Source organism: Protopterus annectens, chromosome 4.part1 (genome assembly GCF_019279795.1).
Source record: "Protopterus annectens isolate FY-2018-M chromosome 4.part1, PAN1.0, whole genome shotgun sequence".
NCBI lineage: Eukaryota > Metazoa > Chordata > Ceratodontiformes > Protopteridae > Protopterus > Protopterus annectens.
Genome location: NC_056734.1, coordinates 208,982,289 through 209,007,443, shown reverse-complemented (window position 1 = coordinate 209,007,443; position 25,155 = coordinate 208,982,289). Strand labels below are relative to the sequence as shown.

General features: G+C 39.3%; 1 protein-coding gene across 1 annotated transcript in view; it reads right to left on the bottom strand.

Moving 5' to 3' along the window:
- IL20RB (interleukin 20 receptor subunit beta) overlaps positions 1-24,676 on the bottom strand; it is a 545,181-nt gene extending 520,505 nt beyond the window's left edge. Inside the window, exon 1 of the mRNA XM_044070107.1 lies at positions 24,440-24,676. Within this exon, the coding sequence (XP_043926042.1) occupies positions 24,440-24,518 (79 nt within the window). The 5' untranslated portion in view covers positions 24,519-24,676. The remainder of the gene's footprint in view (positions 1-24,439) is intronic.
- Positions 24,677-25,155: the final 479 nt, after the last annotated feature.

Below are 25,155 nucleotides of genomic sequence, written 5' to 3'. Positions count from 1 at the left end.
CTATCCCAGGCTAGAACATGAATACTTCATAAGAATGCACAATAGAAGTATCATTTTAGGATGAATTAGATATTTGGCTAAAGACATGTCATCAGAGTCAACTGGAAACCTATTATCAGAATAAAGAACACCAAGTTTTTGTGTGACTTTTGAAGTCATAATATAAACCTGAACATCAAACTAAACGTGCTGATTTATAGTGACTCTTAATAATTAAAAAAGATAAGCAACTTCCAGAACAGAACTGATATTAGTGTATATCTTGAAGAGGGAGTTCTGGGTGGAATTTTGATACTGAGAAGATAAAATCTTTGCTTCTTTTCCCAACATAATCAATAGTAATCCAGAATATGTCAGTCAAATTTGATTATATTCAATGCTGGTTTGGAGAATTGTGTTAATTCATTACTCCTCATCATTGAAGACATTATCTTTCTACAATTGTAGAAACCTTCTTCAAACATATTGCTAGCACTACCCTTGTTTCTGGTTCCAATCCCTATTATGTGTTCAGATCCACTGACCACTCTATTGTCATTGCACTAGATTGCGCAAGATACAAATCTGGAACTGAATGTAGCCTTAGATACTCTCAGAATAGTAGAAGTTGGAGAGACACCATGCTCTGTCTATAGAAATAGTCTGAATTTAAAATGACTTTTATGTAAAGACAAAGTTAAATATGCTGGAGATGTTACGAGCATAAAGGATTTAAGAATTGGTACCTTCCCCTGTGGACATTGCAATATGTGTAGTGTAATATCTAAGACACAGTTTTTTCCTAGGTTTAGTGCCACCTGCGATGGTAGTAATTTAGTATACCTTGCAAGCTGTAAGTGCTGTGATTGCTTCTATGTTGGCAAGTCTTCTAGGAGGTTAAAGGATAGGATAGACAATCATCTTTATGACATAAAGAACATGAATTTACAGAATGCTTTGGCAAAGCATATTGCTGTATACAAAATGCACAGTTTTAGCTTCATAGTTTTACAGCTTGTTAGCAAGAATGAAAGAGGGGGTAATCTGAATAACCATCTTGAGTCCGTGGAGCTGAAATGGATACTTAGATTACGTGTCCATATTCATCCTGGACTAAATAATTATGTCAGTATAAAACCTGCACTAGAGGCATGGCCCCTTAAATGAATAAATAAATAAATAGGAAATTAACTTTGGGATGATGGTCTTTATGCCTTGCACTTAAAAACTTTTTATAGTCTTAATTTATTTTAATTGATTCTGTTTTAATTGATTAATTGATGCTTGTTATTTTATTAATGGGCAGGCTGTCCTGTTATTTAAACTGAGTTGTTTGTTCTCTTTTGAGATCGGATGAAGCGTGATTTATTCACGTGAAAGTGCTTATCCTGTTGTCTTACTTTTTTATTCATGAATAAAACTGGATTTTGGAGCCCTGGTGGTCCTACCTTGTTGTTTCTATTTGATACACTCAGAAAAATAAATGACATTACTATGGCAAATTATAGAATCCAACCTATGATCCATTCTGAGCATGAAGAAGACCTTAAGCAGTTAAAACATTAACCATTTAACCAAATTATTTTCTTCATGAATGATTTCAACTATCAATATGTAAACCTACTAGTAGTATCAAATATGCCCAGAAATTTGTTTAGTTTGTTAATTCCAATATACTTGGTCTAAAACTACCACTTCTGTGGTTCATCACAATATCATTGGATGCCTGCTCCCTCCATCAACTCTTCAACCAGAGACTTTCCACTGGTTTAAATCTCTGATGTGTGGAGAACAGCTGTTACGGTATCCTTGCATAAAGGGTTTCCTCTACTTTCCCATGGAATTACAGGCCTGTAAGTATCACTAATATTTTTGCAGATCTATGGAGCATTTAAGGGGTATAAGACAACTTGAGTCTATCCTGGCACTCACTGTATACACGCTATATTAACTAATCTTGGACAAAGCACCAGACCACCACAGGGTTAGGGACATCAGTTATTGAACTAAGCTATTATGCCACATTTCTTAGCCATGTAATTTGTAAGAGCACTAAAGAGAAAAGATGCAAGTACCTATCCTTAAGGGACTCAGGAAGAAACAGATAGAGGATCTACAGTACTACACAACCCACTTCCACTCTGTCTTGTTAATTGTAGGTGTTATCACTGCCTCTCTCCAAAGTCTTTTCAGTGGCCATAGATTGTCTGTTACATTTATGCATTTAATTTAAGAGCTGCATATTCTATTTTGTACAAGAATAACAAGGTTTCCAATTATTATCCAATTAACTAGATAGCACAGCTGGAGTCCTCCTGTCTTTTATTTATTTTTGCTCATTTCCAGTCCCAAAATTTTGATAATTGGTTACATGTTATAGTCTGAGAACTTTAGAATATTGTTCTTCATGATGTACGAACAATTCATTAGTAATAATCATTTTACAATTCTCTCCCTTTGTACTTTCTGCTAATGCTTCCTAAATTTGCAACCTAGTTATCACTTCATTCATAACGTTTGCTTCTTCTGTAACTCTTACATTTTTATTTTTATGTTCAAGTTTATTTTGAATATATTTAATTTCCTTATATCTACTGCAGTTTCCTACTATTAATATCAATGTATGTTTAGGTGTCTATAGTAGTTTTTGATTTATAGATAATATAATCAAAGTAAGTTTTTACTTATGTTTCTCTAGCATAGTATTTTTACTCAACATTCATTTATCATATTTGTAGTTTGTAAATTTCTCTTGTGTGTAACATATTATTGTGGAGTGTTTTTCACATTGGACTACACTGAAAATGGATATTTCTCAATTAGAGTTTTATTCTTATATAAATACATGTACACATCCACAAACAAAAAATAACCAAAAAGAATAAATATCCCCAATATATTGAAAAAGTCACATTGAAACTGAGTCATGAATCATATGTATAGTTGTTGCATGAATACGATGCAAAACACTATTAAATATTCTACAGTAATTTTCATGACTGGTAAATTGTATCAAGTGATTTTATTAATTTAATTTTTATTTTATTTTATTTATTTATGTGTGCATTTATATATTTATTTTTGTTAACTGTGATAGATCAACTGGACAAGAAAAGCCCCTTTTCAGTGCAGGCCTGGCGAGAAAAAAATCCAAATAAAAATGCATGTAGTAATGTTCTAATGCACATAATTCTAAGGAAAACACAACACTAAAAATACAAGCAGTATACAACACTGGTTTAATACATAGGGTTCTAATGAAACACTCTATTAAGAATTAAAGCAGTATACAGTAATGATCTAATACATAGAGTTCGAAGGAAGCACTAAAATAAAAACAGAGACAAAATGCAATAATAGTCTGATGCATATAATTTTAATATAATTGCAAATTAAGAATACAAACAATATAGAGTTATGGAGTTCTAATGAAACAGTAATTTAAAAATACAAGGGGTTGGGAGGCTGGCCTAATGGTTAAGGTGTTTGCCTTACAAATACACAGTGCATGGTTCGAGTCTCACAAGGGATAATTGGCTAGGCTTAAAATGGCTCACAAGGGCAGTTAGCCTAGTACTAAGCTATAAACCTAACCTATGAACCTAAACAACAAACAGTCATTGACTAGCATATAGCATTTCAAAGAAATGTGATCTTAATACAAAGATCATTGTGGGTGGTATTTAGTTTCCTAAACATCAAAAGAAGAGTGTACCTTTATATGATAGTTGGAATAAAAGTAGGTAAAACAGGTGGGAATAGGAGGAATAGTGGGAAAGTGGGAAGAGTTGGCAGGAATAAAAAATGGAATTTTGGGAAACTGGTGGAAAAGGGAGAAATCTGGAAAAATAGAGTTGTCCCTTTGCTAGTGTCACAGTGTACTTGGCCTTCTCCTGTCTGATATGGTTATCCCCTCCTGCTGGCTTCTATTCTGACTGCTCATCTAACTTAGCTGTCTCTGCTTGTGATAATGAGAACTGTAATCCCTGGAAGAGGACACCCTGTTGCAACAGTTTCTAAACATAATATTGTGTAACATAGCATACATGGTATGTTGTTTTGTATATGTGGTGGGGTAACACTGACGGACACTACCTGATGTATTCAGGCAGTGGAACAGTTTTCTTCAGCAGCCCAGCAGTCCCATAATGATTATAGTTCATGACTAAGTATGGTTGTAACTGTTTTCAGTTTGGTTACAAGAGTTTATAACTGGTGTCAATAGGCAGGGCTCCAAGGCATATCCAGCATCACCTGCAAGATGGCACTGTAGGAAGTCACCCTGCACAACCATTGTGCAGTGCAAACCACCTGACATTTGATGTACTGATACCCCTGGTGTTTTACATATATCCTTCTCAGCTTACAAGGAGGGGCCTTTATTATAATGTGGGTACAGTCTATGCTCCTAATAACTCATACGGAGGGCTATAGTACAGAAGTTCCACATACTGTTTGTTCCCACCCCTGGGTGTGTGGGAACCACATATGACCCTCCATCTGCTGAATATGACATCAATGAACTAGTGAAGTATTCTTGAGGCAGATGCCTGAGATACCCCCACTTTGTCTGCAGTAAGTCACTCAAGTGTCCCTGTTGCCAGTATATGTACAGTCATACATACCTTTGCATCTACTGGGATGGATACTCCATGACTCCAGTAGGGATCCAGACGAGGCTGGCACATGTACACTATTTCTTGCATGGTGTCACTGTCCACACAGTACCAGACCACTTTGTTATTGAAACAGAGGGCCATGGAATGTTAAGTGAGGTTAAAAGATCTAGTGCCTTTATGATAGGCATAGCACACCTTTGGCTACAGCACCTGTTGTAAGAGCTTTTTGAAGATACACATTTACAAAAGCTAATGCAACCCTTAACATTTTTCAGTCCTTTACACTGCTTGGATATGAGCATCAGTCTATGTATAAACCTAAGGCATGCTTAGCAATGCTATGTGACATTTAAATGTTTTTTTAATAATTCCCTATATTATTTTGTCTCATTATCATATGCAGCACAACATTATGCAGTCATTTACATATAGCATGGCCAAACATGTTATTTCTGCTGACTATTATGTGTTGCATGGTTTTCTGAATTGCACACATCGTACTTGTCCACTCCTTGCACAAATTACTATACCGTGATGCTGCAAAGTTTTATGAATCTGGCCCATAATTTTAAGGAGGAAAGTGTATATTTGAGCTTATGTCTACAAAGTTGTTTTGCATAATTCCATGGTTAGCCTGGAATAGTTGCATAAAGTATAAACCAAGAGTACTGCATGCAACAACTGAAAAATCTACAGCTTTAGCTGACTTTCATATCTTTTCTCCACTTTTTTTTTTTTTTTTGAGAAAAATGTTATAATGTTTTGCAGTCAATAAACCCTAATAACAGAATTAAGACCATTACTTACAGCCGGGGACTCTGGCATCACATAGCTTGCATTATTGTCCGTCCCATTCAAACTCGACTACATATTCTGGTGAGGTGCAGCAGCCAAAGGTAGAGAATAGAAAAGCCACACCTTAAATGATCACAGTAGCCAAGTATAGGAAAGGTTAGTTTGGCAACCATAGGGAGAGAGTGAAATGGGTGGTGGTGCAGGTTAGGGTTTCAGGCAGTAATAGGAAGAGGGATTTAGGTTTTGGCAGAGATGAGCTTTAGGATCTGGGAATGGAAGGGGAGTTTAAGTTTGAGAGTGAATGACAGGTTTAGGGAACAAGAAGGGAGTTTTAGGTTTACGGAAGGGAGAATTTAGGTTAGGAAGTGATTGCAATTTTAGATTTAAGCAGCAGGAAGAGAGTTTTACATTTAGGATGTGAGATGGGAATGTTGGGTGAGGGAGTAGAATGGAGTTGTAGGGTTAGGAACCAATCGTGGACTTTTAGGGAGTGGGGGGAATTGGAGTATTAGATTTAGGTACTGATTGAGCACTTAAGGTTTATTGATGGCAGTTCTAAGAGTAGGGTTAGAGAAGAGGTGAGAGTTTTAAGGTTAGAGTTAGGATTCTGTTAGAGCTTTGCAGTTATGCAGGATTAGGTGATGGGACAGTTGATCAGGCTAGTGAAAGTTAGGGTACTTGGCAATTTGACCAAGTGGCAGCAAGTAAGCTTGTCACAACTGCTACCACATGAATGCTTATAATAGCCCCGATTACATAATATGATTAGCCTAATATATATACGACTAGTACCAAACCTTGTAATTAGTACAGTTTTCTATAGTTTGTTACACAGGAAAAAAAACTGAGAAAGTTGAGAAAGTAAAATGCTATTCTTGTTGAGTCTTAAAAAATGTTTTTAATAAAGTGTAAGAATAGAAAACATTTACTTTCTCAATGGCCAATTATTGTTTTCCACACATCCTTGCCATACCTGTTTTTATAAGCCTACCACCGAAATAGAAGTAATAGAAGATCTGATGTTGTCAATTTTCATTCCTCAACTAAAGGGATTGGATCCAATCCTCTGAGCCGATTTGGATGTTTTACTACTCGTAGCCACCAACAAACTTTCGAGCTCTACCGATAATGCACCACCCCTAACATGCCTCAGATCTCATTTGCTGCTTTAGTGTACAGATATGATCACCTTCAGTTTTTGAAGTTTCAGTGAGAGATATGTCAATTTTCCATATTTACTCTCTAAAAGCCTTTATAAATAAGTATCCCTTTAATGTTTGTGTTTATTTTAAAGTGTTTATTCCATTATCTTTGTTATATTTTTTGAGTGTAAACATTTTTCTACCATTGTGGTAGGCCTACCTCCTTCCCTTTTATCCTTCTTTACACATAGTGTAATCTCTGTCAGTACCATTGTTGGTATTCTCTCTTTTCTACAAGTCCTTTTCTTGTAGATTTTAAATACCATTGCTAGTATTTTTCCTTTTCATATTTTCCTTTCTGCCTATTAAAAATAATAATAAAAAAAAAGTTTACTTTAACTTCTCTCTCTCTTAACTAGGAAAGTGCTGAGAAGGGTCCAGAATAATAGGTTTTAAAAAATGTGATGTGTGGGCACATGTTGCTTTTGTCTGATGCCCGCAATCTTTGCGTGTATTGTTTAGTACCAGAACACTTGCAACAAGACTGAAGTATTTGTCATAGGTTCAACGTCTGAGCTTCAGCAGACAGGAGAATTATGCCGATTTTAAAGGGATTACTACCATCTTCATTTTGTGAAGCCATTGCTGGAGTTGAATGCCCCAAACATAAATCTAAAGATGCGTCAAAAAGGTCTAGGTCCTTAGATTTTCCAGCCTCTACCTCTTCTGAACCAAGAAGAAAGAAAGAACAACTGGATCCAAAGCCACATCCAATTTGACCATCATCAGATCTGACCACACATATTTTGGATCCTACATCCTCGGATGTGACCAAACATTTTTTGGATCCTACATCTTTGCATCCAAAGCCCTTATCAGGAACTACATATTCACCAAGTCTGGATCCAGTTCCTTTGAGGGTGCCATCTCCCCTTTTTAGAGAGGCACTCAAAATCACTGTCCCTGCTATCCTCTCATTCCTCGAGGAGTCTCACAGAAGCAGATGTGGAAAGGATGATGAGGACATTCTTCATGGAACAAATTCAGAAGGGAGTTCTCATGGTTCCTACCCCTTCGATTCAGGAAGTCCATCCATCTACCATTGCACTGTTAACAGCTCCTTCACTAATTCAACCTGTGATTTTAGAGCGGTCAGGTCCGAGCTTTCTGGGCTCATCTGGCTTCGATCCAAACAGAACATTTTCTTCAGATATGACTACTGCTCTGAGTGCACTGACTTTGATATCCTCCGAGCTGGATGACTCTTGGAGCTGAAGCTCCCTTGTTGGATCTAGGAGGATGTAGTCATCTTTAAGGTTTTCAGAGTCATCTCATCCTCTCAGAGCTTCAGTACTGGATAGTTCGGCTCCGACTTCTGCCTCAGGTGGAGTATTCTTGGAGTGGAGGGAGGTGATGAGCCAGAAACTCACTTTCTCAGCTCCTTTGGCTTCCTTCTGTCTGGAGCAGTCTGCCTTTAAGGTAGTGAAGAGAGTATTCTCTGCTCCTGCAGGTCAGATGGGTCCTTCCCCTCAGATCCACCCTGTTTTTCTCAGATGACTTTGCACTGTGATCTTCAACATTCTACTCCACAGGGAAAGCCAACCCAAAGCTTGCTGTCTACTCAGTAGAGTATTTTAATCTCTTCTGATATTTCTCTGGACCACCACACTGAGAAAGTACCTAGGAAGAAAACGTGCAAAAGAAGGCACTTGGACTCTTCTCAGGAGTCAGTCACTGAGGATACTGATTTTGATGTAGGGGTGGGGTGTCTAAAATCACCACCTGATGAAGTCTCATTTGGAGACATTCTTGAGATCCTAAAGAAAAAGGATGGCTGTTACTCCAATATCCCTTCTCCTGAGGAATCAGTATTTTTGGAAGCATTTGGTACTGGTTCACCTACTTCCTGGGTTACTCTGCTGGCTAATGAGCTTATTTATTTGATCTCCAAGTGGGAGTAGAAGAACTTGATATGAGTGATCCAGTTCCCAAGAGATTAGTCCAGATTATGGCTCCACCAGTAGGTCAGAAATATTGTAATAACGAGTTTCCATTAAATGCCATGGTTGTGATAATGGCTACAAAAAAGGAACTCGCTGAACAGAGTTCCACTGTCCATCCATCCTCCTAATAGAGAGTCAAGGGTGACAGACAGATCTGGGAAGCTTATTTATTCTTCAGCAACATTTGCACTTAGATTGCTGAACTATTTAGTGCATTTTACTAGGTTATAAGGTGCCAAGGGCTGCAAGTTCAGACATTCCATCAGGGGGCATGCCTGGCTGCACCTGTGTGATTTTGAGGAGCCCTTCAAGTCATTGTTTGTCAATGCTCCATTTCACGGAAGTTCTTTGTTTGACCCCACAGTAAAGGACACACTCTCCATGTGTGAGAAAGATGGAAAGACCCTCTCTGCAGTGGGCATGTATTTTTAAACCCTCAAAGACCTTTTACATGAATCAAAGAGGAGGTTGAAAATGTCAGGGTCCTTTCAAGGACACACATGGAATTAGTACCCCCTGAGGTAGAGGGAGGAGCAATAAAGGAAGACAATGCCCCATGGCAGAGGAGGCCTGCAAAACCAGAGGTCTAGAGATTCCTTCTTAGACAGACCCTTTTAGTGCTCCTGAATGGAGGCCTGATTGCCTACTTTTACAGGCAGACATGGATCACTTAACTCTGCATTGGAAAGCCTGGCTAAGTATAACAAAAGACAGTTGGGTGCAGAGAATTATTCCCAGAGGTTATATAATTCCCTTTTCCCTACCTCCACCATTATCCAGAAAAAATCCTGATAGTCCATCCAATCAGGGGAAAGCAGCAGTAGAAATCTAAAAGCTGCTAGGAAAAAAGAGTCATCCAAGAGGTTCCACCAGAACAGATAGAATCCGAAATGTACTCAAAGAAAACAGGGGACTGAAGACTAATTGTGGATCTCAGTGTGTAATGAACATGTCGGTTCGACACACAAAGTTCTGGATGGTCACAGTTCAATCCATTCTGCCCTTTCTGGGCAAAGATGACTGGATGTGCTTGATAGATCTTCAGGACACTTACTATCACTTAAAGATGAACAGATGATCCAGAGGGAACTTGCACTTCTGGCTGGGAGTCAGTCATTATCAGTTCAGAGCACTGCCCTTTGGCCTCACCACAGCCCCCAGGGTGTTCATCAAGTACATGGCAGTGGTTGCAGTTCACTTAAGACTGGAAGGATTTCGGGTGTTACCATATTTAGATGACTGGCTCATTACCATCCCAACCAGGCAGTGACTGATAGAAGCTTGGGATCAGGTGTTACAGACCTGTTCGCATTTTGGAATAACCATAAATTACAACAAGTCTCATCTGCAACCAACCAGGACTTTAGAATTCATAGGAACAGTGTTCAACACAGAGTCTATGGCAGCTTCTCTTCCTCCATCTTTAATGCAAACAGTAAGGAAGCAGGTCAGGAAAATAATTTAGAGTACCAGTATTTCAGCCCGATTGATTCTGCAATCCCTGGGGTCGATGTGAGCAGCAGTAGTCCCTTTAGCAAGATTCCACAAGAGGATTCTTTAACACATGCTAGCAACACAATGGTCAGTGTGTTCTCAACTCATGTCTGCAAAGATAAGAATAACCCAGTTATGCAAATGATACCTTTTCTGGTGGATGCAGTCAGAACAGCTGTTACAAGGTCATCCTTTCATTCACCCTCAGCCCAAAGCCATAGTGACCATGGATGCTTCTCAGGTTTGGTAGAGGGAGTCCCCTGTAGAGGCCAACCTGCATATCAATATTCGGGACATGATTGTGGTGCTCTTAGTGTTGCAGGCATTCCGGGACTGTCTTCCTCTTGGGACAATTTTAAATCTAGATAGACAACATGTCAATAATCTGGTATGTCAACAAGCAAGGGGGAACCAGATCTTATCCCCTGTGTCAAGAAGCCCTCAGAGTGTAGCAATGTGAAATATCTTCCAATCACTTTCTAGTAGCAATGCATACTCTGGGAAATTGCAATGTGACAGTAGACAAATGGAGCAGGTCCATTGTACTACCTCACAATTGGTCTCTCAACAGCAAAGTGACAGAAATGATTTTCAGTCAGTGGGGACAGCCTTGCTGTGATCTTTGTCTTTCTCCCCTAAACAACAAGTGGAGCAGCTTCTTTTCCCTGATCCTTCCATTGGGGGAATCACCAAAGGATGCTCTGCTCCATGATTCACCCACTGGTCTTCTGTATGTTTATGTTCCAACTCCCTTAATTGCCAAATTCCTTCAGAAAGCAGTACGGTTGAAGAGCAACATCATCCTCATTGCACCTTACTGGCCTTGGCAGATTTGATTCCTCTTCCTTTGTCCTCATCTGCTAAACTCACCATGGATTCTCGATCCAATTCCAGACCCTCTGTCTCACCCAACAGGCATGGTTCACCTGGATATCTCAAATCTCAAACTAACTGTGTGGTTTCTCCAATTCCTTTAATAGCCAGGCATCCAATGCTTTCTTCCCCTGCTCATTCCATACTTTCATCATCCCAAAAACCTTCTATTAGGAAACTCCACAGGAGTAAATGGAGAAGGTTTGTTTACTGGGCAGAACAGAATCAGATAGGCCCCTTCGGTCCAGTTCATTCTGTTCCAGAATTTTTAGCATTTGTTTAAGGAGGGTGCTAGTTCATCAACTATTAAAGATCAATTGCCAGCAATTTCTACCCTTCTTGTCAGGTTACAAAATTCTTTCCTAGCTTCCTCTAAGCTGGCTGTGCAAAGCATTTTTTGAAAGGTACTCTTCTGCTAAGACCCCCTGTATAAAGACCCCGTGCCACCTTGGGATTTGAATTTGCTATTGCAAGCCTTAATAGACTCTCCCTTTGTACCTGCAGATAAATGTGATCTTAAATGTTTGATCTGGAAAACTGTCTTTTTAGTAGCAGTAACATCTGCTAGAAGAATTTCAGAACTTCAAGCATTATCTTCTAAGCCCCCATATTTGATTTTTCATAAGGATAGGGGCATGTTACGTACTAATGCTTCCTTCCTTCCTAAGGTGGTGTCAGAATCCAACATTAACCAATCCATTAACTTGCTAGTATTTTTCCCCACATTGTACAAATAAAGGGGAATATACACTGCACTTACTGGATGTTCATAGACAATAACATTTCTACCTAGGCAGAACAAAAGAGATTAGATAGACGAATCAGTTATTTGTATCCCTTGCACATAATAAGTTGGGCGAATCTGTTACAAAGGTTACTTTAGCTAGATGGCCGAAAAATTGCATCTCCTTTATCTATTGCAAATTGAATCTCCCTTTACCCAAACCATTAAAGGCTCATTCAACCAGATCTATGGCAACTTCTGTTGTATTCCAGTCTAGAGCATCTATGGACGATATATGTACAGCTGCAACTTGGTCAAATCCTCATATGTTTAGCAGTCATTACAAACTAGATTTGGTCTTGAAGGGAAGAGCAGCCTTTGGTTCAACTTTACTCAGGATTCTCCTTTCTTAGAGTCCACCCAGGAATTTAGGTAGCTAGGGACTCTGTCCCATTAGTTGAGGAATGAATGAAAATTGACAATATTAGATAAAGAGGTTATGTACTTACCATAACATTCCATCTGTGTTGTCCATTTTTATTCTACCTCAACTCCCCATCCACCATCTCCTTCCATATTTCATAACTGATTTCTTGAGGAATGAGGTACTACGGGACACCTACAGTATGTCCTTTGTACTGAACTTCAGTTACGGTATTTCTTTTATAGGCTTCCTGTCAAGCTGCAAACAAAATCTGAGAGATGTTAGGGGTGGTGCATTATGAGTAGGGAAGGAGCTCAAGAGTTTTTTGGTGGCCACAAGATATTAAAATGGCTGAGTCAGATCCAAGGATTGGATCCAATCCCATTAGTTGAGGAAGAATGAAAATGGACAACACAGATGGACTGTTATGGTAAAAACATAACTTCTTTTTACTGTTCTTACTGGAAGGTTTTTCACCAAATAACAAAATTGAAAAGACAAAAATTGAGAACAGTCCACAAGATAAATACGTATACAGCACACCCTCCTGTCTCAAGATGAAAAATGCACCAGCACGACACCAGAAATTAAAAGCTCAAACTTTAATCCAGTTGAAGAAACACACACTTCAGTAGTAGCAAGCCATAAAAAACACAACGGTTAAGCGCTTTCATCCACCAGGGACTTCTTCAGAACACTAAATAAAACTACTACCAGCCTTAAATACTAAATGAGCATTAATTAATTAATTAAAAATCACATGTTTCAAATTGAAGATTTAAAGTGCTAGTGCCTAATAGTGCCAGTGCATATGAACAAACTTCCTAAGAAACACCAATACTATTAAACATTAAATAAGTTGTAATTCAATCTATAACCTACGATTGTCTAAAACAGGTTTAATAGAGATAAGTTCATTAAGACCAGGGTGAGTAGATGCATTTAGTTTCACCTGCCACCTCACTTCCTTTTCACTCACTAGTTTCTTAACATCCCCTCCCCTAGCGTTCGATCTAACTATCTCTAAAATACCAAAGCTGAAGTTAGAACATTCCTTACTTGCTTCTAAATGCTTCCATAAAGCGTTGTTCTCATCCTGTTTCCTTATACTGTACTGATGGTCGTAGATCCTCTTACGCAGACACCTCGTAGTTTTGCCTACGTAAAAACAGGGACAACAAGTACACAGGGCTAGGTAGACCAAATTGTCAGATCTACAATTCCCTTTTTGAAAAAATACCTTAGTGTTGTTAAAATTCTCTAAGGTGACCTCCTGCTCAGCCATGATGTATTGGCACTGCGAACATGTGCCACATCTAGTAGTCCCCCTCCTATTATCCAACCTAGTATGTTTGTTCTCTAGCATGAATTTCAAATTCAGACCATTCCTATGTACAAACTGGGGCTCGCTCCCAACTACATCCCAGACCCGTTTGTCAACTTTGAGTATCTTCCAATTTTCAGAATAATATTTTTAATGTTATTGCAGTAAGGTCCGTACTGCAAAATGCATGCTTTCCCAAACTTGTTCATCATATCAGCATCACTTGTATGGTTCAGTGTGTTGGACAATGTACCCTCCCAACAAGGGGTGTATCTGATCCCCATTGTTGCTGAACATATGTCCGTAAATCATTGATCATATTCTCAGGGTATCCCCTTTCTAAAAAGAAGGTACCAATTTTGGCCAACTCCTCATCCAAGTCCCTACTATCTGACGTCATCCTTGCGGCTCGAATGAACTGCCCTTTTACGATGTTCCTCTTTTGGGCCCACGGATGACTACTGGTGTAATGCAAGTAGGAGTTGCTAAAAGTGGGTTTTCTATAAATGTTGGACTTAAATTTACCTTCATGTAGTGTAACCAACACATCTAAATATGGAATAGAAGTCTTATCCGAATTCATAGTAAATTTAAAATGATCACTGCACGAGTTGATGTATCTGAGAAATTCGTCTAATTCACCCTTATTCCCCTTCCACACAAGGAAAATATCATCCAAAAACCGGTAGTAACACCCAATGCGGTCCATCCATTGTGAGCCCAAAATGAACTCCTTCTCCCAGTTGTAAAGGACTAGGTTAGCATATATTGGGGCGCAGGCTGCACCCATCGCTACACCTTTAGATTGTCGAAAATATCTCCCCTCATAATAAATGTAGTTATGGGTTAAAACTATCTCCATGAAGTCCACGATCAATAACGTCCTGTCCCATGTGACCCGACCAATCTCTTGTATACAATCCTGAAACCTTCTCAGCCCTTCATCATGGGGTATACTGGAGAAAAGGTCAACCACATCTATAGTAACCAACCATTCAGCTCCCTCGGAGACCTGTGGTGCGAGCCTACCCAAAAATCCCATGTATCTCGGTCTAGGTGGGTGATGGATCCCAGGCTGGATTTTAACCACTTGTCTTTTACTTTCCCAAGGGAAAGTTTTTGAAAAACTTCCTGAAATGATTGGTCGGAATGGGGGGTTGACTAGGTCCTTATGGACCTTCGGGATACCAACAATAGTGCCTATAATTGGATGTTCCACTTTCAAATATTTCCCAAGGTCTAAGTTAATACTCCCTTCAAGTATTAGATCGTTAACTAATGAATCCACTTTGCTATACCCACGATTCACTTCATTAAGGGATGATAGCTCATATTTTCCTGAATTCATAAGTATACTGAGCATTTTATTCAAATATAGTTGCGAAGGGTATAACACTACCCCACCCCCTTTATCCGGTTTCATTATCCGGATGTCCTTGTCCTCTTGTAACTTATTTAACGTAAAGGATTCCTCCTTAGTTAAATTTGGTTCCAAATAGTTGTTACCATGACTGTTACGTGTGGTAAGCTTGTATATTTCATTTACCACAAGTTTCTCAAAAGTGTCAAGTAAATTATTTAGGGTGTAAGAGCTCCTAACTCTAAATTCCTTGTCGTTATTGATCTTGATTCCACTAAATTTCACACTGAGATTAAGTTTTCTAATATACTTTTTAACATCTAATATGTTCTCTACTATATTCATCCTACTATGTGGGATGAATTTCATCCCCTTAGATAGCATGGTGAAATGTTCAGTGGAAAGTGCAAGGTCAGTGTAGTTATATATATTAAAATTATCGTATGAGCTGACCACCTTGTTAACTCTAGTTATACCATTGTTTTTGCCATAGGCACACTTAGTACTAGCAGTATCATGAATGGTGACTACCTCGTCGCTCTCCCCCCTGTCCATTCTCCCTTTCCGATATGATGGCTCCTCACATTGTCGTCCCAGTCCAATTCTTTCCCTAAAAAATCGTTGGCCAAGGGTTTGTCCCTATGGTTCTTGTAGAAATGCCCACCTCTATTGTCATTTGTTCCCCTATAAGTGTTCTTATGTTGTCCGTAGCAAACATCCTCTTTCCTTTAAATTTACTGTGTTTGTTATTATTAATATAGTTGTTAGGGTTAACATCAGCCTTATCCCATCGGTAGGCCTCCCCTTTCTTATACTGCTCTAAGTCCCTCAGAAGTTTGTTACACTTTCTGTTAAATTGTTTTTCCAAAACACCTGATACCCAGCTATATTATGAGTCATACAGTGCCTCATGTTCACTAAACAGTAAATCAGCTGTAATACAATTATTAAGTTCTTCTAATTCATGTAACAGGTTACAAATTCTATTATCATTAGATTCGATAATGAACCTCATGAACGAAAAACCAAAGCCATCAAATAATTTGTTACATTCTTTGATGCGGGTGTCATCTAGTACAATCCCCATGGGTATTTTAAAAAACCTCAAACCCATAGGGACAACACCCTTATCCAAACAGTGCTTTAAATAATTATTGTCCAACTGAATGCTTTTAAGAATTTTCAGTTTGTTACCAAACATGACAATGGTGTTTTTAAGGTTTGGTACGCTGCTCAAAACGTCAGCGTTTTTACCATGTCCATCAGTATAGTCAGTGTTAAAATCAAATTGTCCCTCTAAAAAGGTATTGAAATTGTTATCTCTATTGTCCAGTACCAGTCGAGATGAAACAGTCGGTTTAGCATTAGTCTTTGAACGCTCACATGCCGAGAAAGCGTAAGTTTTTTTGGGGACAGTGCGCCGGTTTGGCACCGATACGTTGAAGTCACCCTCCGATCCACATTTACTGCTGGCGAAAACTGTCCTATTAGGTACACCGCCCAACGACCGGGATCCATTAGAGGTTGACCTCACTCCAGTGCCTGCAAGCACTCGTCCATCCATAGCTTCCTCAAAGCCGCCATCCTGTGCATCAGTCGTCTACCGCTTCCTTCCAAGACCACGCCTTCCGTGTTAATCGATCGACCATTGGGTTGAGTCATGAGTTCAATGAGGCGGGTTAGTTCACCCTCAAGATAGCCATTTGGACTGTAAACCCTAATTTCTTCCGTCTGGGGAGAAGATAGATGGAAGTTCGTCCAAGGAATCCATGCTCCGATCCAACAAATGAAAAGACAAAATTGAGAACAGTCCACAAGATAAATACATACAGCACACCCTCCTGTCTCAAGATGAAAAATGCACCAGCGACACCAGAAATTAAAAGCTCAAACTTTAATCCAGTTGAAGAAACACACACTTCAGTAGTAGCAAGCCATAAAAACACAACAGTTATGCGCTTTCATCCACCAGGGTCTTCTTCAGTACACTAGATAAGACTACTAACAGCCTTAAATACTAAATGAGCATTAATTAATTAAGTTAAAATCACATGTTTCAAATTGAAGATTTAAAGTGCTAGTGCCTAATAGTGCCAGTGCATATGAACAAACTTCCTAAGAAACACCAATACTATTAAACATTAAATAAGTTGTAATTCAATCTATAACCTACGATTGTCTAAAACAGGTTTAATAGAGATATGTTCATTAAGACCAGGGTGAGTAGATGCATTTAGTTTCACCTGCCACCTCACTTCCTTTTCACTCACTAGTTTCTTAACATCCCCTCCCCTAGCGTTCGATCTAACTATCTCTAAAATACCAAAGCTGAAGTTAGAACATTCCTTACTTGCTTTTAAATGCTTCCATAAAGCGTTGTTCTCATCCTGTTTCCTTATACTGTACTGATGGTCGTAGATCCTCTTACGCAGACACCTCGTAGTTTTGCCTACGTAAAAACAGGGACAACAAGTACACAGGGCTAGGTAGACCAAATTGTCAGATCTACAATTCCAATCATTTCAGGAAGTTTTTCAAAAACTTTCCCTTTTGGGAAAGTAATAGACAAGTGGTTAAAATCCAGCCTGGGATCCATCACCCACCTAGTCCGTGATTCATGGGATTTTTTGGGTAGGCTCGTACCACAGGTCTCCGAGGGAGCTGAATGGTTGGTTACTATAGATGTGGTTGACCTTTTCTCCAGTATACCCCATGATGAAGGGCTGAGAAGGTTTCAGGATTGTATACAAGAGATTGGTCGGGTCACATGGGACAGGACGTTATTGATCGTGGACTTCATGGAGATAGTTTTAACCCATAACTACATTTATTATGAGGGGAGATATTTTCGACAATCTAAAGGTGTAGCGATGGGTGCAGCCTGCATATGCTAACCTAGTCCTTTACAACTGGGAGAAGGAGTTCATTTTGGGCTCACAATGGATGGACCGCATTGGGTGTTACTACCGGTTTTTGGATGATATTTTCCTTGTGTGGAAGGGGAATAAGGGTGAATTAGACGAATTTCTCAGATACATCAACTCATGCAGTGATCATTTTAAATTTACTATGAATTCGGATAAGACTTCTATTCCATATTTAGATGTGTTGGTTACACTACATGAAGGCAAATTTAAGTCCAACATTTATAGAAAACCCACTTTTAGCAACTCCTACTTGCATTACACCAGTAGTCATCCGTGGGCCCAAAAGAGGAACATCGTAAAGGGCAGTTCATTCGAGCAAGGATGACGTCAGATAGTAGGGACTTGGATGAGGAGTTGGCCAAAATTGGTACCTTCTTTTTAGAAAGGGGATACCCTGAGAATATGATCAATGATTTACGGACATATGTTCAGCAACAATGGGGATCAGATACACCCCTTGTTGGGAGGGGTACATTGTCCAACACACTGAACCATACAAGTGATGCTGATATGATGAACAAGTTTGGGAAAGCATGCATTTTGCAGTACGGACCTTACTGCAATAACATTAAAAATATTATTCTGAAAAATTGGAAGATACTCAAAGTTGACAAACGGGTCTGGGATGTAGTTGGGAGCGAGCCCCAGTTTGTACATAGGAATGGTCTGAATTTGAAATTCATGCTAGAGAACAAACATACTAGGTTGGATAATAGGAGGGGGACTACTAGATGTGGCACATGTTACAGTGCCAATACATCATGGCTGAGCAGGAGGTCACCTTAGAGAATTTTAACAACACTAAGGTATTTTTCAAAAGGGAATTGTAGATCTGACAATTTGGTCTACCTAGCCCTGTGTACTTGTTGTCCCTGTTTTTACGTAGGCAAAACTACGAGGTGTCTGCGTGGAGGATCTACGACCATCAGTACAGTATAAGGAAACAGGATGAGAACAACGCTTTATGGAAGCATTTAAAAGCAAGTAAGGAATGTTCTAACTTCAGCTTTGGTATTTTAGAGATAGTTAGATCGAACGCTAGGGGAGGGGATGTTAAGAAACTAGTGAGTGAAAAGGAAGTGAGGTGGCAGGTGAAACTAAATGCATCTACTCACCCTGGTCTTAATGAACATATCTCTATTAAACCTGTTTTAGACAATCGTAGGTTATAGATTGAATTACAACTTATTTAATGTTTAATAGTATTGGTGTTTCTTAGGAAGTTTGTTCATATGCACTGGCACTATTAGGCACTAGCACTTTAAATCTTCAATTTGAAACATGTGATTTTTAATTAATTAATTAATGCTCATTTAGTATTTAAGGCTGGTAGTAGTTTTATTTAGTGTTCTGAAGAAGTCCCTGGTGGATGAAAGCGCTTAACCGTTGTGTTTTTTATGGCTTGCTACTACTGAAGTGTGTGTTTCTTCAACTGGATTAAAGTTTGAGCTTTTAATTTCTGGTGTCGTGCTGGTGCATTTTTCATCTTGAGACAGGAGGGTGTGCTGTATACGTAAATAACAAAATTGGTCAGAGTTTCTGCCCTTAATTTCTCTTCAGTATACCCATTTTGCGTAACTACTTAACAGGCACAGGGATGAATGGATGTCAGTCCATTTCAGTGTAGTATTTATTGGATGTAAGCACACAGTGATATACAGAGACAGATATATACAGGTAAACAGTCACAATGACAGATGTAGACGTAGACCCCATACACACACACACACACACACACACACACACACACACACACACACACACACACACACACACACACACACTCAAGTTACACTATCTTGAACATTGTATCACTGTGGCTGATAAGTAGATGATATGTAGGAGATCCTAAGGAATGCCAAACATAAACATAGTCATATATTGCCAGAATCAAATTCAGAAATTTGGGGTGTAAGACAACCTTGTTAAGTTAATCCTGTTTCTAAAGTAGAAACAATTAAGTGTATATGTCATGTTTCTGGGAATTACATTAATAAGAAAGCATATCTCTGGAAAGTGGAAATGAAACTTTGAACCATCTGTTCACCCTCTAATAGCAAGTATCCAGTCTTGGACCAGGGACCCCATCAATTCAAATAAATGATCTATTTCTGCACCAGTAGTGCACATCTTCTTCTTCTTTCAGCTGCTCCCATTAGGGGTCGCCACAGTGAACCATCTGTTTCCATTTCTTCCTGTCCTCTGAATCCTGCTCTGTCACACCAACCACCTGCATGTCCTCTCTCACCACATCCATAAACCTTATCTTAGGCCTTCCTCTTTTCCGGTTACCTGGCAGCTTCATCCTTAGCATCTTTTCCCCTATATACTCTGCATCCCTCTTCAGAACATGTCCAGACCAACGTAATCTTGCATCTTTGGCTTTGTCTCTAAACCTTCCAACCTGGGCTGACTCTCTAATACACTTATTCCTAATCCTGTCCACCCTCATTACACCCAGTGCAAATCTTAACATCTTTAACTCTGCCATGTCCAGCTCTGACTCCTGCCATTTTGTCAACGCCACTGTCTCCAAACCATATAACATAGCTGGTCTCACTACCCTCTTGTAGACCTTCCCTTTCACTCTTACTGGTACTCATCTGTCACAAATCACTCCTGACACTATTCTCCACCCACTCCATCCTGCCTGTACTCTCTTCTTCACCTCTCTTCCACACTCACCATTACTCTGAACTTTTGATCCCAAGAATTTAAACTCATCCACCTTCACCACCTCTACTCCCTGCATCCTCACCATTCCTCTATCCTCCCTCTCGCATTCGTCACTCCCACCGCAGACCACATTGCTGTCACACTACCCTCGTACATATCCTGTACCACTCTTACATACTTCTCCGACACTCCCGACTTCCTCATATAATACCACAACTCCTCTCTAGGCACCCTGTCATATGCTTTCTCTAAGTCCACAAAGACACAATGCAACTCCTTCTGACCTTCTCTGTACTTCTCCATCAACAGTCTCAGAGCAAACATCGCATCTGTAGTGCTCTTTCCTGGCATGAAACTAGACTGCTGATCACTAATCATCAACTCCCTTCTTAACCTAGCTTCCACTACTCTTTCCCATACATTCATGCTGTGACTGATCAATTTAATCCCTCTGTAGTAACTACAGTTCTGCAAATCACCCTTATTCTTAAAAATCTGTACCAAAACACTTTTCCTCCATTCCTCAGGCATTCTCTCACTTTCCAAGATTTCATTAAACAATCTAGTTAAAAACTCCACTGCCATTTCACCTAAACACCTCCATGCTTCCACAGGTATGCCATCTGGACCAACAACCTTTCCATTCTTCATCCTCTTCATAGCTGTCCTTACTTCCTCCTTGCTAATCCATTGCACTTCATGATTCACTATCCCCACATCATCTAACCTTCTCTACCTCTGATTCTCTTCATTCATCAGCCCCTCAAAGTACTCTTTCCATCTGCTCAGCACACTCTCCTCACTTGTGAGTACATTTCCCTCATTATCCTTTATCACCCTTACCTGCTGCACATCTTTCCTAGCTCAGTCCCTCTGTCTAGTCAATCGGCACAGGTCCTTTTCTCCCTCCTTTATGTCCAACCTTTCATACAACTCTTCATACACCTTATCCTTAGCCTTTGCCACCTCTCTCTTTGCCATGCACCTCATATCCTTACACTGCTCTCTACTTTCTTCATCTCCCTGACAATCTCACTTCTTCTTCGCCAACTTCTTTCTCTGTATACTTTCCTGTACTTCCTCATTCCACCACCAGGTCTTCTTGTCCTCCTTCCTCTTTCCAGATGTCACACCAAGCACCTTTCTAGCCATCTCCCTTACTAGCTCTGCTGTAGTTACCCAGCTATTCGGTAACTCTTCACTGCCACCCAGTGCCTGTCTTAACTCTTCCCTGAACTCCACCTCACAATTACCCTTTTTCAATTTCCACCATTTGATCCTTGGTGCTGCCCTCACACTCCTCTTCTTGATCACCAATGTCATCCTACAAACCACCATCCTATGCTGCCTAACTACACTTCCCCCTGCCACCACTTTACAGTCTCCATTCTCCTTCAGACTGGCCCTTCTACATAAGATATAATCCACCTGTGTGCATCTTCCTTCACTCTTGTATGTCACCCTATGCTCCTCCCTCTTGTTAAAATACATATTAACCACAGCCATGTCCATCCTTTTCGCAAAATCCACTACCATCTGACCTTCTGCATTCCTTTGCTTAACACCATACCTACCCATCACTTTCTCATCCCCTCTGTTCCCTTCACCAACATGCCCATTGAAATCTGCTCCAATCACCACTCTCTTACCCTTGGGTACAGTCATCACCCCTTCATCCAACTCACTCCAAAATTTTTCTTTCCCATCCATCACACACTCAACTTGTGGAGCATATGTACTAACAACATTCATCATTACACCATCAATTTCCAGCTTCATAAACATTACTCTATCCGACACTCTTTTCACCTCCAAAACACTCTTAGCATACTGTTCCTTCAGGATAACCCCTACACCATTTCTACTCCCATCCACACCATGATAAAACAATTTGAACCCGCCTCCGATACACCTAGCCTTGCTCCCCTTCCATCTGGTCTCTTGCACACACAATATACCAACCTTCCTTTGGTCCATCATATCAGCTAGCTCTCTCCCTATACCAGTCATACTGCCAACATTCAAAGTATCGACCCTCACTATTACAGTCCTAGCCTTTACCTGCCTTCGGGCATGCCTTCCCCCTCTTCTCCTCCTTCAGCCAACAGTAGCCCAGTTTCCACCAGCACCCTGTTGGCCAACAGTACTGGTGGCAGTCGTTGCTAACCCGGGCCTCTGATTCACTTTTCCTATCATGTATGGTAACATTTTACTACAAAGTAAGTCTTTTCTACAACTGTTTTCATATTTCAGCCTATAAAGTACCATTTAACTGTTTCTAGAATTGACAGCAGTTTTTGTGAAGTCATCATTCAGACAAGAATAATGGTAACATTTATTTCTGAAATAGATTTTTGAACTTCTGATTCATATAAATTCCAGTCTACCTACTGTATGTCTTTGGAATGTGGAAGGAAACCAGAGGAGCACCCAAAGAAAACCCATGCAAACACTGGTAGGACATGCAGACTCTGCACAGAATCACCCCAGATGAGAAAAGATGAAGTGTTTATTTTTATATAGCATACATCCTTCCTGTCACTAAGAAGTAAAATGTGCAACAAAGTGAACAATTCCTCTTCAATGGTATTAATTAAGAAGGAATATATTATTTTAAATTTTTTCCATTAAACAAGAAAAAGAAATGCAGTTTGTGTAATGTATCCTGTCCTGTTGTGGCATATCTGACTTGCTTCCACAGAATTAGTTTTGCAACCTAATTCAAACACCAGTGGGAAACTATTACTTCATCTGAAGTGCTCTGTTAAATTAGATAGCCCAGTACAATTCAGTGCCTCTATTTTGGTCAAAAGAAATGTAATACAAAAAATAATATCCTAAACAATTTAAGAAAATGCAGCTTTTGTGACACCCCTGGTATTTCACCTGGTCCCTGCTGGACAGGGACATCGGGTGCTGACTTGTCAGAATACGGGCTAAATTCTTGGCTAGGATTGAAAGGGCCTCAGGGCTAATAGCCTAGTAACCTCCTATGATTCTATGATCCTATGAAAAGAATAAGTTCAAGCAAAATGCTTTATTTCTAAGACATAATGTTACTGTAAGTCATACTACTATAAAGTTATACAATGTAAATGTTTCTGTTTAAAAAAAAGCTGTTTACATACACTACCATTTAAATAATCTGTACAGTAGCACATATAGGTTCATACATTCCATCTAAGGGTACAGCCAAGGAAAACATTAAGAAGCTGAGCAACATCAATCAGTATTGGTGGAAAACTAAATGTTCCCTAGTAAGTAGATATAACAAACACACATAGACACACGCATACACACGCATACACACACACACACACACACACACACACACACACACACACATTGATATACACATGGACACAAACACACACACACACACAAACTGCAAAATGTCCGTCAGTTTTATTTTACTGAAATCTGTAGAGCTATATGTGCTGTTGCTCTTAACTGTCACTGAACAGTCAACATGTCTGAGAAGACACCCCAAACAAGACTTTTCATTGTTGAGATGACAAAAATGTAGTTTTATATAACAATTATTGAGACCATCATAAATAATCTCCAGCTCCTGCAGATATAACATCAAAAATGCTGTCTAATGCTGTATCACTTGTATAATATTCTTTTCCATTTGTTGTATTACAGTCAATTACAAATGTATTGAATTCAAGACACTCAAGTGTCTTGAATTACTTGTACTCTGAGTGACAACATTATATTTATTTATTTCATTTTATAACCTCATCTATACATTCCCCAGCCCCTTGCAGCATATTTCCCCTGAAATGATTCCAAGAAAAAATTATTTAAACAGTGAACTAAAATAACTTTTTAATGTATACACTACAGAGCTGAAACTGGCCTTTTAGGCTGTTTGCAAAATAAGGACATTGAGTTGAAAGACTGGTTTTGCCATTTGTCATTTAGTATTATGTTTTTACGACCCTCTCCACAGAACAACCCAGTTAAGGGAATACAACCTAGTTAAAAAGTTGCAAATGGTAATTATTTTACCACCTTCTTGTCCACTAAGATATTAAAATATCTACACAACACCACCTGCCTCATTTGAAAGCTACATCGCATTTAGCCTTACCTGTGTGAATTGATGAAGTCAGACATAAGAATATAAAAATTGTAATCCATGACCAGAAAAGTACCTCGTTAAAACACATTCCTAATAGTTGGAATTACACGTGTCTTTTTCCTTCATTATCTGTCTTTCCCTTTTAGCCAAATCCATGCATGTTATCCTGTCAGTACGTTGGATACAGTATAAGCATCTACACTTGTGAGTTCTCTACAGCTACTCAGGTGTGTTGTCAGCAAGCTTACTTCAGTACATTTCTGATAATTACACCTCTGCAAAGGGAGTGGCCTTCTCTGCTGTGTTTTTTTTTCCAGTTTTTTAACCCATTAAAAACTAAAGTATGAGTCATCACCTTACTTTTTCTCAGAGGTGTGTGCATTAAAGTAAAATATTCTACACGTTCAAACTTCAAAATAAAAAAGGAGAAAAATGAAAAAATAAACATTTGCAAAGGGAGTGTCAAGGAGCAAGTATGCATGGACAACTGGCATAACTAGTCAAATTACTGAAAGAAATCAGTCTTTGCAGAAACAAACAAAAACAAACTCTTGCACATGTGTAGGGAGAACATGCAAGTTCCACACAGACAGTGGAAGAGATCCCGACTGAAAATAAATTTAATTTGTTAGGACTGAGCTAGCTGAATTAATTCATATGGTATCTGAAACACCTGAATGAAATTCTCTGGCTGAAAGAGTTAGCTGAAAAAGCATCTTCTGAAG